Source organism: Rhinolophus sinicus, chromosome 13, assembly GCF_057876585.1.
Source record: "Rhinolophus sinicus isolate RSI-liver-muscle chromosome 13, RSI-T2T, whole genome shotgun sequence".
Classification (NCBI taxonomy): Eukaryota; Metazoa; Chordata; class Mammalia; order Chiroptera; family Rhinolophidae; genus Rhinolophus; species Rhinolophus sinicus.
Window position 1 is genome coordinate 22,312,465 of NC_142513.1, and position 15,973 is coordinate 22,328,437.

At 48.0% G+C, this 15,973-nt stretch overlaps 1 protein-coding gene across 6 annotated transcripts in view; it reads right to left on the reverse strand.

Moving 5' to 3' along the window:
- Nucleotides 1–15,973, reverse strand: part of HCK (HCK proto-oncogene, Src family tyrosine kinase) — a 33,482-nt gene that overhangs the window by 11,286 nt on the left and 6,223 nt on the right. The window contains exons 2-9 of one of the 6 annotated variants that reach the window (XM_074317262.2): nt 8,546–8,635; nt 7,428–7,545; nt 4,572–4,614; nt 4,142–4,241; nt 3,272–3,370; nt 1,851–1,954; nt 1,247–1,396; nt 786–938 (exon numbers count right to left, since the gene is read on the reverse strand). In XM_074317262.2, the coding sequence (XP_074173363.1) occupies nt 786–938; nt 1,247–1,396; nt 1,851–1,954; nt 3,272–3,370; nt 4,142–4,241; nt 4,572–4,614; nt 7,428–7,545; nt 8,546–8,574 (796 nt within the window). In that variant the 5' untranslated portion in view covers nt 8,575–8,635. Of the gene's footprint in view, nt 1–785; nt 939–1,246; nt 1,397–1,850; nt 1,955–3,271; nt 3,371–4,141; nt 4,245–4,571; nt 4,615–7,427; nt 7,546–8,545; nt 8,636–15,973 lie in introns of all 6 variants that reach the window. The other 5 variants (XM_074317263.2, XM_074317261.2, XM_074317264.2 and 2 more) reach the window with 5 other exon arrangements.

Sequence of the window (15,973 nt, forward strand, 5' to 3'; positions counted from 1 at the left end):
GAGTCTAAGGCCTTATACAGTATGTTTTGTTTTATAACCTCATGACTCAGATCTGTCTTACCTTTCTCTGCCACACTCTCTTATTCAGTACCTGGCACATAGCAGGCTCTCAAGAAATGTAGTTGAAATACAAGGCCTCTAAACTTATTTTCTCTGGCTGAATTGTTTGCATCTCTGTAAGTTGTCTTCACTCCCATTTGGAACATGGTGGAGTGTCAACACAATGGGGGGCACCAGGCACTGGGCCAGGCCGAGTCTACACCACAATTCGGCAAAGCAGGCATTGCTGTTCTCAAGTTATTAGGGGCAAGACAGCAGGGGTGGAACATGTCTTTTTGGTGCCCCACAATGCCCTGGTATGGCACTAGGCACACGGCAGGTGCTCAGAGCAGCTTGTTTATCAGTTGCCAACATTGAATTCACCTGAAAATCTCCAAGCTGCCCTTCCATACTCTTAATTTTCGTCATCCTAAGAGGCCTCTGGATATCTCAACCCTGAACTGATAGATAGTCTTGGCTCCATGTGAGGGAGCGGATTCCTCATCTAGGACTCCTGCTTCTCAGAAGGAAATTTTTTACCTCAACAGGCCTGGCCTCAAAGGCAAATCAGTGTTTGCATGGCAGGACAATTTGGTTTGCTATCAGAGGAATTGCTCCTTTATGGTTATTATTCAAATCTCTCCTTCTGCCCTGGTTGGCATGCCCACTTTGCCTCAGGCTGTTCCTGGAAGCAGTGTCCTTCCTCTCTTCTCTCTCCCCGCCACCCTCTGGCCCTGGGTCCTTACCCATCCAGACTTCCCCAAACTGCCCAGCTCCAAGCTTCTTCTCCAGCTTGAGGGATTCCCGCGGGATCTCCCAGGCGTCTTTCTCCCACGGCTTCTGGGGCTTGGGGGACACGCAGGGCACTGTAAGCTTCTGGCAGAGTCCATCGCTCCCTTCTGGAACAAAGCCCCTGATCAGTCACAGGCAGCTAGCTCTGAGCTAGCCAGAGGTTTCCCCTTCTCCTCGCTGGTCCACTGCTTCTAGCCAGTGTTCCAACACGTTGCCACGATCAGCGACATTCCCAAGAGAGCAGGGCATGATGAGATGCCACATCTACCCTCCTGCTCAATAGGCCTAAGATTTCAGGAGAATCCAAAGCAACTATTTGTTTGGGGAGGGTCAGGAATGGCTCAGCCGGCCTCAGAGGCTGCAGCACACCCTTGACTACGGTCCAGGAGACAGGCCCGCCCTGGGCAAGACTTACTCTTGTAGTGGGCCACCAACTCCTGCAGGGTGCTGAAGGTGCTCCGTGGGGAGATGTAGAAGCCCCCATTATCCAGGGTCCGGATCTTGTAATGTTTCACTGCGTCCCTCTGCTGGGGGTCATAGTCTCGCACGGACAAAGAATAGCTCCCTGCATTGGCCAGAGAAAGACCGCTCAGGAGTGGGACCTGAGGGGCCCCTCACCTTGTGTCAGCACCCTGACACCCCTTCCTGACACCTCTGTAAGGCCACCAGTGGCACCATCCTGGCACCTGGGCATTGGAACACAAGGGTAAGAGTGGGCCGTGGAGTCAGGCTGCCTGCGTTCTTGTCCAGGCTCTTTTCCAAGTGCAGCTGTGAGAACTTGGACGAGTGAGTGAGTACATCACCTGTCTGTGCCTCTGTTTCCTCATCTGTAATGGGATTGGTCATCATCCCTCCCTACCTCATCACACTGCCTGATGATTAAATGAATCAAAGCTTGTAAAGTGGTCAGGATGTAAATAGTAAACGTTCGGTGTCGTCATCATTATTATATCTATCTATCTATTTATTTTTCCTATCTATCCATCTATCTATTGATAGCATGAGGAGGGCTGGGTCACCTTTGGTGGTCTCGCTGTCCCTGATCATGAAGGAACCCAGCACGTTGCCCGGGGCCAGCAGCTGGCGCTCCGCATCCTTCCGGCTGATGCCCTTAAAGAACCACCTGGAGGAAAGGGGAGGAGATGGCATGTGAACCCCAAGTGGACGGTCCTGTCCAGCTCACAGGGGGACCAGGATACCAACAGCCTGGTTTCCTGCAGCATGGATTTTCCTCAAAGATTCTTTGGGGAAAAACAACCATTCTTTTGATATTAAAACAGACATTTTACCAGGATTAAATCCAGTTTGCTGAGATTAATACTTATGCACACTGGGGACCTTTCTTCAAGAAAAACAACACAGCATTACACATACAAAATGCCCAGGGGTCATTCCAGTGGCACCCAATGGGAGGAGAAAGGTGATAGACAGAAGGACAGAAAAACTTAGTAGGAAGACAGAGCAGTCTTAACTAACTATGGTCAAAATCTTACTTTTGCAAATTTCATAAGAACCTGTGGTATTCCTCTCAGGTGTTAGGGTATGAGTTTTGTCAACTTCACAGTTTATCTCCACTGTGTATACAGTATTGAATATAAGTCGGCATAAATTTCTAAGTGAAAATGCGAGATTTCAAATAACTTTAAACGTCGGACCATATCCTTGGAGCTTCATTCTCCCAGGAGATGTGGGATATTGGGCAGGAAAGTTCAAGCAGCAGCAGTAGGGTGAGGAGTGATTCGTGTGCTGTCATGGAAAAAGCCCCAGACCAGAGGTCAGCAGGTTTTGGTCCTGCCATTGACCTGCTGTGTGACTTTGAGCAAGTTGCTTTCTCTCTCTCTGGGCCTCTGTTTCCTCTGTATCAACTGGGGAGAAAGACAGCTGACATTCATTCACCCGACAACTCTGTGGAGTCATTGCCCTTATTATTCCCATTTGATAGATGAGGAAACTGAGGAACAGGGAGAGCAAGTAAGTTGTCTGGCGTCATACAGCTGAGAAGTGGTGGAGGCAGGATTCAAATCCAGGCGGTCTAACGTTAGAGCCCAGGCTCTTAATCACCATGCTGCGCTGCCCTCCTGCCTTCTTTGCTTGCCTTTTATAAAGTGGTTCATGCCGCGTTACAGGGTACACAGTAAGAACGGACTCCCTGGAAATTCCACCACGAGGAAGTTATCTCACAGGTCTTGCACAAGGAAGAAATGCTAGTGAGAAGTGTTCAGAAGACAATAAAATAGGTTTCCAAGAGACAAAGAGTCACAGGGGGGACCATGTTAGACAGAAACGTCAAGGAAGGCCTCTTTAGACCCAAAGTATGAGAAGGAGCCAGGGAAAGAGTCCCAGGAAGATAGGGGAGATAGGGGTGCAAAGGCCCTGAGGCAGTAACAAGGCTGGCTCTGCTCACGCTTCCTTCTGGACGGCAGGAAAATGGAATACTCACTCCTCTGTCTCCAGAGAGTCAACGCGGGCGACGTAGTTGCTTGGGATGTAGCCCTCTTTCCGGGTTGCCAGGGACCGAGCCCTCCACCACTCCCCAGACCTGAAGCACAGGAGGGAGCAAAGGGGTCAGGGGGCAGGACTCCCCCTGGTCCTCTGAGGCCCCTCAAACTGGGCCTGGAGTATCCCCCTGCATACACCCCATGGTTAGCTTAGGGATCTTTACAATAGTCCGCAGCATGCATCGAGGGTCTGGAATCAAGGCCTATCCCGACATTCACGGCTCGCAGCCCTAGGTCTTTGGCCCCACTTTTTTCCCCTGGACTTGCAGCCTTAGCCTTCCTAGCCATACCCAAGGTGGGGTCCTGTGCCCATGGCAGAATCATAGGGGTTCAGCTGGGGCCAAGAGCCACAGGAAGTGGGCTCAGGAGTCTGACCAAGCATAACCACTGCCATCTTGGGCCCGCGCGCAGACTGGACACGACACCCAGTGGTTGGGGAGACTGGAGGAGTTTGGCGGTAGCAGACTCAGAGGTCCGAGGATTTGTGAATGCAACGTCACCTCAACGGGGTCTGGCCCATAGGGAAGCCTGTAGCTTCATCACAGCAGCCCGAGGAAGGCTTCCCGGAGAAAGCGCTTTCACGGGTTCCTCCTCGCCTGGGCGTGCACCAGTAGGAAGTACACGAGGCCCTTTCTTGTGACGCAGCCAGGTTAACAGCAAACCTTTCCTCCACTACTATGATCAGATTCTCATTAGTCATTTCCACCCTCGTGAAAGATCATCTATTAGGTTCTTTACCGAAGAACAAAAGAGAGTATAATTGAACAGTAGAGGTGGCTGTGTCTTTTAGGGGGTGTGGCATGGGGACTTACTCCTCCAGGACCGCCATCTGGTCCCCCTTCTGGAAACTGAGGTCTTCGTGGTGAATAGCCTCATAATCATACAGGGCAATCACAATGACGTCCTCAGAACCTGCTGGGAAGAGAGACACATGGGGTGGGGAGGCTTCGTCTGGGCACCCCCACAGCCCTGGGTGTTTCCCATCCGGCACCTGGCACCCAGCCCATTGATGTGTCTGTCTCATGGTATGTAAGTAAGGATCTTGCCATGCTGGGTGTGATGCTAGAGTTTAAAGATAATGGTGTGTTGTTCATGTTATTAAACAAAATAGCCAGAAAGAAGTTCTTTGGGGGCAATTTAGGGGATTTTCAAGGGTGTTTCTGACTGCTTGGGACTTCTGCCTCCAGCTCTGACTGAGAACCTAGCACAAGAGGCTATCACACATGTTTGGCAGATACTCACCCTCCGTGGACCCTGGAGGGTTGCCGTTGCTGTTGTCAGGTCGCTGTAGGGGAGAAATGGGAGAAGGGGATGAATCCAATAGTGTGTGGAGAGCCATGGAAGAGTCTCTCATCCCAGCCCTGTGTGTCATGGGCGGAGGTCCAGAGAGGGCAGGAGATGTGCCCGAGGTCACACAGCACATTAGGGGCACAGCCTCTACAAGGATCCAGGTCTCTCGGGTGGTGAGCTCTACTCTCGGCCTTGGGACATACTGGAGGACACTGGCTTGTCCCTTCCCTTGACATACAGTGAGGGGGTTAGTCCAGATCTGTGTTTTCCAAGGTATGTTTGAAGAAACCCTGGGTCCATCAACATGTCCTATGAGTAAAGGCTCCACGATACACGAATATGTGAAAGAACCTAAGTGTCAATCCCAAGGGAAATTGGTGCCTACACTGTGGCACTCTAAGAAACCCTTACAAGAGGGAGGTCGAGCTTCTTCCTGACACAACTAGACTTCAAAGATACATTGTTGCATGAACAAAACTAATTCTTCAGAATGATATGATACATTTACATAACACACACACATCCTAAATACTTTGGGTGGACACATACTATACATGTGTGAGTGTAAATTCGTGGCAAGGGTTTGCAAGGGGCCACCCCAAACTGACAAGACTTGATGCCTCTGGGGAGGGGTGATTGGTCAGAAGAAACTATAGGTTTAGCTATAATTTGTGACTTTTCTTTTCAAGGGGAACGTATTTGTGTACCACACATTTAAATTAACAGTAATTTAAAGAAACAGGTTTGGGAAACACTGAGGAGTACATCCTTTTTTGGGGGAGAGACACAAAGTCCATTACAAAGATTCATAAAGGCTCTGAAGTGCCCTTCAGGAGGAGCCTGTTTTTCCCAGAGTTTCACAAACTGATTTGACTCCGGAACCCTTTCTTTGAGGAACACTTACTAACTTACCTCTGAACTCGTGTCTTCCGGGGGGAACAATGAATGGCTGAATATAGAATCCCTTCAATCTGATGCTCAGAGAGGACAACCAAAAACCCGTGGGAGAAAACCCTCTGCCTCCCACTGGTGACAAGCCAGAGGGTCTCAGAGAACCTGAGAACCTGGAGCCTTAGCCACAGCAAGTGCAAAGGTCCTGAGGCTGGAATGTGATTGGAGAGAATGAGGGCACAGTGCCACGCAGGTTAGAAAGAAGCAGACCCAGGAGTGACTGAGGGTTTAGGATGTCAGCTCAGGACGTCACCAGTGTGAGAAGCTCATGTAATCTCAGGCTGTATTAATAGAAGTCGAGTGTCAGAGAAAGGGAAGTGACTATTCCACTATTCTCCCAGTTCCAGAATTAGTCCTGTTCTAGACATCATGCCTACAAAAGGGTAAGCAGGATGGAGAGAGGTCAGGAACCCATGTTATGACTTGGAAGAAATGGGTGGGTCGGGATAAGATCTTTGCTTTTAATCTCTACAGGCTGTTATGGGGCAAAGGGAGTGGAAGTATTTGGGGCGGGGCTAAGAAGAAGGTTTGGGAGCAAGGAGTAAGGAGGATTTAGGCGTAATAGGCCTTCCTTCAATACAAGAAAGAACTTTCTAAGGGGCATCAAGAAAGAGTCCATGCCTGCCTCTGGGGGCAGCAAGCAGAGGCTGTGTTTCCCTAGATAGCCTCAGATAGGGAGATGGACTCAAAGACCCCAGAGGAGAGCGAACCCAGCCTTGGAGGGAGAAAGACCTGGCTCTGCCACTTCCCAGCTGCGTGACCCCGGAGACCTATTTAACTTCTTGGAGCCTTAGTCGCCCTGGCTGTAAAGTGGCAGAACTCTTGCCTCATAGCTTTTGGTGAGGATTTGATGTAGAAACACTTCACTCCAGTGCCTGGAACATAGTAGGTGTTCAAAGAATAGTAACAATTATTACAACTGTTACTGCTGCCATTAGTACTGTCATCACCCTTACTAGTCCTGTGATTGTCACCAGCACGAATACTGCTGTTACTGCTCTTCTATCACCATCACAGTTACCATCACTCGTGGTACTGCTACTATGGTGACAGCTGCTGCCATTATCACCACTATCATCCCCGTTACTGCTCTTCCAATCATTGCATTCTTATTCCTACCACCGGTTCTTTGGAACCTGCACTGCCGGAGTTTGAATCCTGGCTCTACCCCTGACTAACCACGGGGCCTTTGGCAAGTTATTTCATCTCTCTGTGTCTCACTGTAAAATGCGTACAATAAGAACTGTGACCAACAATAGGATTATCATGAGGATCCAAGGTGTTCGGAACCATAAAGCACATAGGAGACGGCTTGGTAAGCTCTGTATAAGCATAAGATAAATAAATGCCTCCATTAGTATCATCAGTTCTCTTATTACCATTGCTGCCATGGGCCCTGCTGCTATTGCCGTGATGCTCCCACTAGTATTGTTGTTACTGTCGTCCCTCCAATTGTTATTACAGTTATTGCTATGATGCTGACACTGTCATCATTACTGTCAGGACTTGGATGGCTGTCGTTACTCGTCTGGTCACTCATTACTCTCAGCACTGTGTCTGCCACTGCCCAGGCTTGAGGGCTGCGGGCTCACTGGGACCAGCTTACTGGAGCCCGCCCAGGCTGATGGGACAAAGCCGGGCCGGCAGGACAAGGAGAAGTGACGTCCTTGCCCTGGGTGCTCAGTGCAGACGTATCCTGAAGAGTTAGGACGCTGCTGGTGACTGGTCAGCTCCATTTCACCCCAAACACACCCGCTCACCCTTGGGAAAACAGGATGCTGTTAGGGCAATTTGAGGCATAATGGGGCAGCTTCCCTGGCACTCTCCGGCCTCTGGACTCCTTCTTCCCCTACTCACCCGCTTGCCTGAGGACGTGGGATCCGGCACATACACGGGGCTGTGTGGGTTGGCACTGGGCTCAGTTTTTGAGACTTTGCCTCTGTCCCGGAGGAACTTGGACTTCACGCAGCCCATCCTGCGGCAGAGAGAAGGGAGATGAGCCCAGCTGGCTCTGAGCCCCACACAGGGGAGGCGGGGTTCAAGAGCCCCTGCCCCCAGGCTGGTTCCCCATCCAGCCCCACTCCCCCTATCAGCCCCACTCCCTCACCCCCCACATGGAGCTCACTCTGCCCTGGCCAGTTCCGGGCTTCCCCAGGTCCACATCAGCCACGCACCCACAGAAAGGTGACAACTTGTGATAGTCATATTCCTAAGGACCCCTGTGATGGGGCATTTATTCAGAGAATAAATTATGAGGATCATCGAAATTCAACAGCTAAGAGCAGGCGAGCAGAGTGTGTGATGGGCACAGCTGGCTTGGAGGTCAGAGAGCCTGAGCTGAGATTTAGCAGCTGCACCCCACCCACACCTCACTTATCACTGCCCCTGCTCCCCAGTCTCAGTTCCTCACCAGCAAAGGGGGGTTAATAATAACAATCTACTTGCAGGGTGTTGGAAGCATGAGAGAAAGGGTGTGGGTGGGGAGATACTCGGCACATTGTCAGGCTCAGAGCAAACAGTAAAGCTAAACTGTTTTCATACAAAACTTCCCACTTTATATTAAATAACAAAGATGAGGTCACATAATATGGCTCAAACAATATAGCTAAGTAGCAGTCAAGGTACCATATTCCTCCTTTCATTTTATAATTGCCTTATAACAACTCTCTCTCTCCCCCCCCCCCTTCTTTCTCTTGTGGATTTATTTGGCCATTCATTCATTTACTCAGCAAACATTTATTGAACACTTTTCTAAGTCACAAACCAGACAAGCAAGTTCACGCCCTTAACTGAGCTCACACTGGCGATGGATGGGAGACACAGGCAATAAACAGACAAACCAATAAATAACAAGATAAATTTAGAAACTGAAAAGTGTGAGGACAATGAAAGAGGATATGATAGGGAACTGTCACTACGTGACCCCTTTCGACAGGGCGGTTGGGGAAGGCCTCTCTGACGGGGTGATGTTGTACCTGGAGCCTGACACGAAGGAGCCAGTCATGTAACACTCTGAGGGAACAGTGTTTCAGGCAGACGGAACAGCAAGTGCAAAGGTCCTGAGGCTGGAATGTGATTGGAGAGAATGAGGCATTGGAAGGAGGCCAGTGTGGCTGGAGATCACAGGCAGGGGAGAGGATAGCACATGATGAGGCTGTCCCATCTTGTACAGCCAGTGAGGAATTTGGATTTGATTCTAAGGATGATGGGAAACCACGGAAAGTTTTAGGCAGTAGAATGACGAGATTCAATTTAAATAACCCCACCAGCAGCTGGGCTGAGAACACACTGTAGGGAGCAGGGCAGGGAACCCTGTCCACTGCAGTTGTCCAGGCATGAGATGATGGTGGCCTGGCCCAGGGTGGTGGCTATTGAGAAGATAAGAAGCAAACAGATTCAGCGGCCATTTTGGAGGTAGAGCTGACTGATTTTGCTGATGGATTAATTTAAAGACACTTAAAGAAAACACGTTTACCTGATCAGAGTCAAAACTTAATTGTAACAGTGGCTGAAAAGTTTCTTTTCTCAACATGCATTGTGTGTTTGCTGAGGAGACAGGCTGTGAACCGCCACATAAGGAAGTAATTGTTTTCCTCTACTCTGCACACTTGAAACTTTGTTGTAAAACAGAACTCAGTTATACTTACCTTGTTAAAATAAACATGTGTTTGTGGTTTAAGAATAAAAAACCTCCAAATTCTTAGGCTTAGGGGAGTTATTTGAAAAAAAAAAAATTCTTTTTATTTACAAGGATGTTTTTGTCTGTCCTGGTGGGAATTGGGAACAATTTACCACCTCTAGACTTCAGCCTCATTTGCCTTTTGTGAATAAAGTACGGAACCATTTCAGACTCCTGGAGTGCTGGATCATTAATATGAAAAATTATCACAATTAATCACTGCTTTGTAATGTACTTGCATGCATTTTACAACAAACTCTTATAAGAGTTTATTTGCGCCAAACTGATGACATATGCTGGGGAGCAAGATCTCAAACGCTCCGTCTGTAGTGGTAAGCCTTTAAAACAGAAACCAACACCTTTTTAATTTGTGTCACAGTTCTGGGAAATAAAACAGCGTATTGTGTGGTTTTGTATAATATAACATTAAATTACATTTCATATAGTTTGATTAACAAAAGGGTGTTCTGGGAAGAGCACTGCTGTGTGTGTAGGGCAGCTCCCTCCACCACTCTGAGCACTTATTAAGTATCATTTACATCACAATTTACATATTCAAGATGCCCAAGGGGTCCTGAGGGATGGGTCTCTGAAGGCCCTGTGTTCATGCATGATCCAAGGTCATCTCTGAGAAAGGATGGTGGGGTTTTACCTCAGAGCTGGTGGTGAGCAGTGAGTGAGGTATAAGTGTAAAGGTGTCCGGCACACAGTAGGTGCTCAGAAATGTTAACCATAACCATCTCTGTTTACTAACAAGCGTAAGTGGCCGGCGGCCATTGTGAGTGGCCAGCAGCCATTGTGAGTGGCCAGCAGCCGGCGAGAGCTTTCGTGAGCTGACGACTGACGACCAACGGCCTCAGCCCGGGGGAGCGCAAGGCTCATCATCCCAGCATGAGCCAGGGAGCTGTGTCCTACACAACTAGACTGAGAAACAACAGCTTGAACCAGAGCATCAAGCCATTTTTGTAAAATAAATTTACATCTGCTACTGACATGTGTATGTTAGTATGCTCATAGAAAAAGCAACCTGTTTATAGTAATTGAATAGCACGATAATGAGTTGAGTTTTGAAAAATGAGGAGAGTTACATTTCTCCAAAGAGGACATACAAATGGCAAATAGACATGTGAAAAATGCTCAACATCACTAATCATCAGAGAAATGCAAATCAAAACCACAATGAGCTATCACCTCACACCAGTCAGAATGGCTATCATCAACAAGACAAATAGTAACAAGTGTTGGAGAGGCTGTGGAGAAAAAGGAACCCTCATGCATTGTTGGTGGGAATGCAGACTGGTGCAGCCGTTATGGAAGGCAGTGTGGAGGTTCCTCAAAAAATTACGAATAGAATTGCCATATGACCCAGCAATCCCTCTCCTGGGTATCTACCCACAAAATCTGAAAAATGAAAACATTTATCCATAAAGACATGTGTGCTCCAATGTTCAGTGCAGCTTTATTTACAGTGGCCAAGAGATGGAAACAACGAAAATGTCCTTCGGTAGATGAATGGATAAAGAAGTTGTGGTATATATACACAATGGAATACTATTTGGTGGTAAGAAAAGATGAAATAATAATGTTTGTGACAACATGGATGGATCTTGAGATTATAATGCTAAACAAAATAAGTCAGACAGAAAAAGTAGAGAACCACATGATTTCACTGATATGTGGTATGTAAAACTGAAAACAACAAAAGGTCAAGACAAACAAATGAAGGAACAAAAACTCATAGACATAGACAACAGTTTAGGGGTTACCAGAGGGTAAGGCAGGAGGGGGCCTCTAGAAGAGGGTAAACAGGGTCTAATATATGGTGATGGAAAGAGAACCAACTCTGAGTGGTGAACACACAATGTGAGATGTAGATAATGTATTACAGAATTGTATACCTGAAATCTATGTAACTTTACTAACAATTGTCACCCCAACGAACTTTAAAAAAAGAAAAAGAAAAATGGGGAGAGTTTCAGTCAAAGTTAGGGGAAGTCAAGAAGGTTCCAAAGAAGCAGTGACTTCCAAAAAAGTTTGAGGGAGCTTATAATATTCAACCATACACAGAGCACTTCAAGACTCACAAAGAGTTACGCTACACCATTCAGAAAGGAAAGGTTACTGAACCAGAAGCCTATGGTGGGACTGCTACTGCCCCTGAGCTTTATCTCCGAGCTTTCTGGTAACCAAGATACAAATGGAAATGTGTACATTGTTACCATAAAATCCCAGGAAGCATGGCAATTTGTCAACAGAAACAAGTATTTCTTTTTTAACTTTTATTTATTTTAAGTGTGTTTTTCCAGGACCCATCAACTCCAAGTCAAGTAGTTGTTTCCATCTAGTTGTGGAGGGCACAGCTCACAGTGGCCCATGTGGGGATCGAACCGGCAACCTTGCTGTTAAGAGCACCGTGCTCTAACCAACTGAGCTCACCGGCCACCCCGAAGTACTAAATTCAAACGAGAATTTATTATGTAGATCCTCATAGAAAAGTCACTGAAGGACCCAGTGGACAGTTTCTCCAACAGTGATTTGGCAGCAGAATCTGCAATATGTTGACCAAGCAGATGGTGCTGATGTTTGGGTAGGTTGGGGAACCGTGGAATGGGGCCGGGGTAGGGAGGGGATAAGGGGAGAGGTTTACATAGCCCAGCACCTCTCTGCGTGGTGGGGACTACAAAAGCCCTGTGGGGCTTGAAGTGAGTTTAGATATGTAACAGTGCCCAGCTACTCTGAGTGGCGGCATGAGGACCACCATCATCACCATACGGGAGCTGCTAGAAATGCAGCGTCACAGGCCCCACCTCCCAAATCAGAATGTGCATTTGAACAAGGCCCAGGTGGTTTTCATGCTTAGTCTAAGGGGAAAGCACTTGCGTAGCGAGCAGCTTTTGCACTTGCATCCTCAGTATCCATTCCTCTTCTGATAACAAGAGCACCTGGATTTTCCTGGGGAAACCAGACTTCTCCCACTCAGCATGTAGGGTTTCAGGGACTAACCCCACCCTGAAATTCAGGGATTGACAACTTGATACAGGTCTGGCCAATCAGAGAATTCCCTGTCCCCCTGTCAACCAACAGTGGTTGGTTTAGCTGTAGTCAGGTATGTGATCCCAGCTGAGGCAATCAGAGTCTGCCCTGGGATTTTGCTGGAAAAATTAGGGGAAAGGCATTCTCTATGAGGCATTCTCTTCCTTGATATAGATGCAGATGTAGAAACCTGGAGCTCTTGGGAGCCATCCTGTCATGAAGGAAGTGGCTGCTTTAGCATGAAGCCACCAGAGAGCGGAGAGCAGAGCAATGGAGACAAAGTGATTCCTGAAGATATGTTTGAACACCTGGATCCAGCTATGGCTGAAGCTTTTAAACCTCAGAATTTTTCTAGTTTATGAGCAAAAAAATACTCAATTTTGCCTATGCCAGTTTGAGCTGGATTTCTGCCACTTGCACCCAAATAGTCCTCCTCACTGATTCTTGTATATTCCTGGGCCACATTCTGGATGGAATGAACCGTCTGGAGGTGAGGGCCTAGAATTTGCATTTCTAACAATTCTTCAGGATTCTTATGCACTAAAATTTGTGACCCACCAATGTGGTGGAATGAGGGCCAAACTTGGGGTAAGGACTTGGATTTGAACTCTGGTTCTGCCACTGACTGGCTATGTGACCTTGGATAAGTCACTTCCCCTCTCTGAACCTCATTTTCTTTCCTATAAAATAAGAGGCACTTGCTTCTCAGGCTTAGCCTAAGTTACTGTATGACAGGGATGTGAAAGTCTTTTTAAAAGCTCTGAGAACACACACATTTCTTGTCCAATGTGATTCAAAGCCAGGCTGTGAGAGCAGAAGTGGCCCCCTGGCCTCAAACTAGCTTAAAACATCTGACCCTTGCAAAGACACTTCCTCAAGTCACTGCTGAACTCCTGGAACATGAAACCGCCTCCTCACTCCCTCAGCTCCTGCAGGCACTTCATAGGAGGGAAATGAGAAAGGTCACTTGCTTGCCTTGGCTGCTTCCCATGGTCACCACGCTGGCTGCAGAAACCCAGTCAGGCCTGAGGGGAGGGGCCAGGGTCCTGCCTGAGCATCCTGTGTAGTGAGCAGGAGACGGTTTCCTCGGAGCTTTCAGGCTCAAGCAGAGGCCTATGAGCATTGGGGTGAGAAGCCCTAGATTTTGGTCCCACCTCTGCCACAAGCTCACTGTGTGAACCCAGTCAATTCTCAACCTCTCCCTGGGCCTCAGTTTCTCCAACTATGAAGTGAGATGTTAAATAAGTTCTCTGAAGGGAATAGCTGTAGTTCTTTCCTGCATAGCATCTGCTCCAACTTCTGACAACTCTCCAGTTTTTCTTTGGGAACCACCTCTCCCCCATTCTCAATTCGTGAATCGGGATGGAGCTGACTTCAGCCCCTGGTTGTAGGGGTGGGTCTGTAACCAAGCCTGGCAAATCAAAGTTGCAGTAATAGAAACAGAGATGGCAGGTGACTCAATCCGGGCCAACGAGAGTCATCCATCGGCCTTTGGCTGGAAAAGAGGCCTGCAGTTGCAAAGCAGAGCCAAGAAATGGGGAAATACAGATTCTCAAGCCCTTGGATCCAGCCCTGCCTGAAGCTGATATGCTCATGGACTTTCCAATAACCTTCTTCTGCTTGAGCCAGTTCGAGTTAGATTTCTGCCCCCTTAAGCCTCAGAGGAAATTCTTACAAGGACTGCAGTTCATACTATCAAGTGTAAATGGCTTCCTTGCTAGCAGGTTTTGATAGAAGAAAAGTAAAGAGTAGGTGAGGATGTGTAGAATATGGACCCTTGAAGCTGATGGCACAGAAGCCATGCCTGGAAAGTATCTGGTATGTATTAGGCCCTCCGTATACATTTGTGGAGTTAATGTATTGTGTTCAACTCTCTACAGGCCTTACCATACTTGGCTGAAGTCAGTGGGACCAGAATTATAAAGTCATTTTCCAGATGGGGAAATAGAGGACCATGGCAGAGACTCCCCAGCTGCTCAATGGCAGGTAGAATTAGAATCCAGCTCTCCTGCCTCTTATCCTCCCCTGGGGTCAGCCTCAGAAGCTGCAGGGGGAGGAGGGTAAAGTGGGATGAGGAACCCAAACAGGAACCTCAGAAAGGCAGCGTGCCAGAGGCCCAGGACTGACCAGTTAGAGGAACTTTCCTTTCTCAGAGCCGCTCCGCCATGGGGGTGGAGTGCAAGTCAGGGGCCAGTTCTCAGGAGTGCAGGGCCCTATAGCTCCCTCTCCTCAGATTCCCTGACTATCTTCTGAATGAATCACTGAAACCCCCAAGCGACTGCTGCCCTTCATGGATGTTTGGGGGTCGCCCCGACTTTTTCTCTCCCATTTTCTGACCTTCAGCTTCTTTCTGATCAAAGAGCTCAAAACTTTGACTTTACAAACTAGAAGGGATTGGAGAGACCTTCATTTTATAGGTGGGAGCAGCAGCCCCAGAGAGGGTGAGTGTTGTACCTTGGTTTACACAATAGCAAGTGACAGAGCAACACACTGAAGAGGAACTGAGGGCCTTTGATCTGGTGCCTGATTCAGTCAGAAGGTTGGTTCTGAGATACCTGTGTTCCAGCTACTTGTTCCAAACGCATAGTAAATTCTTAGCGTGTTCAATGTTACTTTTGGGTCACCTGGTCAACACCAGAGTCCAAGGGCAATTGCGAACCTCTTTAGAATAATTTTATCTAAGGTAGACAGGGGGCAGGGAAGTCTGGAAAATATAGGATGGGATCTGAAGCCAGAACTGGGTTTGACTCCCCATTCTCCCTTTTACAGATAAGCAAGCAAGCCTTTTCAAATATAAACCGGGTCACGTCCCTTCTCTACTCAAAATCTCCCTGTGCTCCCATCTCACTTGGAATAAAAGCCCAAGTACCCGCTATGGCTGGCAAGGCTCCATGATCTGGGCTTTCTCAACCTTACAGTTCTGCCTCCTACCAGCCATCCTTTGATTTTTTCCATTCCAGCCATGTTAGCCTCTTGCTGTGCCTCAACCCACCAACTATGCTTCCACCTCAGAGCCATTGCACATGCTGCTTTCTGGAATGTTCGTCACCCAGAAAGCCTTTTTCACTTCACCCAGGTGTTTTCGCAGATCTTGTTACCTCAGAGAGGTCTCCTCTCATCACTCTGGCTAAGATAGGACCACCCGCCCCCAACTTCCATTACTTTCTAGGCCCTTCCCAATCATATGTTTCATGGCTTTGACCACCATCTACTGTGGCAGCTACAAGGATGGGCCTCTCAGGTGTCACCTGCAGAGAGCAGAACTGACCCATGGCCCCAGCTGCTGTGTTTTCAAGTCCATCATTGTTGCCATGGGCTGCTCCCAGTCAATGACTGTGGGTGGCAGGGACACTGAGACAGGCCCAGGCCAGGAGGACCTCTGATCGGGAGACTTTGGCTGAGGGCTCCCTGACAGCTTTGCCAAGACTTCCTTTGAACTGCACTGCAGTCTAAGACATTTATTTCTCCCTTCTCTTCCTTCCTCCCCTCCTTCCCTTTCTTCTTCATTTAAAGTCAGGTACGCCTTGCCATCTGATGGTTCTCCTAGCCTCTCCTAGTTTCTCCCACAGGCATCTCCTCTAATATATTTCTTGTATATTTAACATCTCTGAGACTCTACTTCTCAAAGGACCTGAACGAAGGCACCTACTGTGTTTCCCCGAAAATGAGACCTAACCGGAAAATCAGTGAT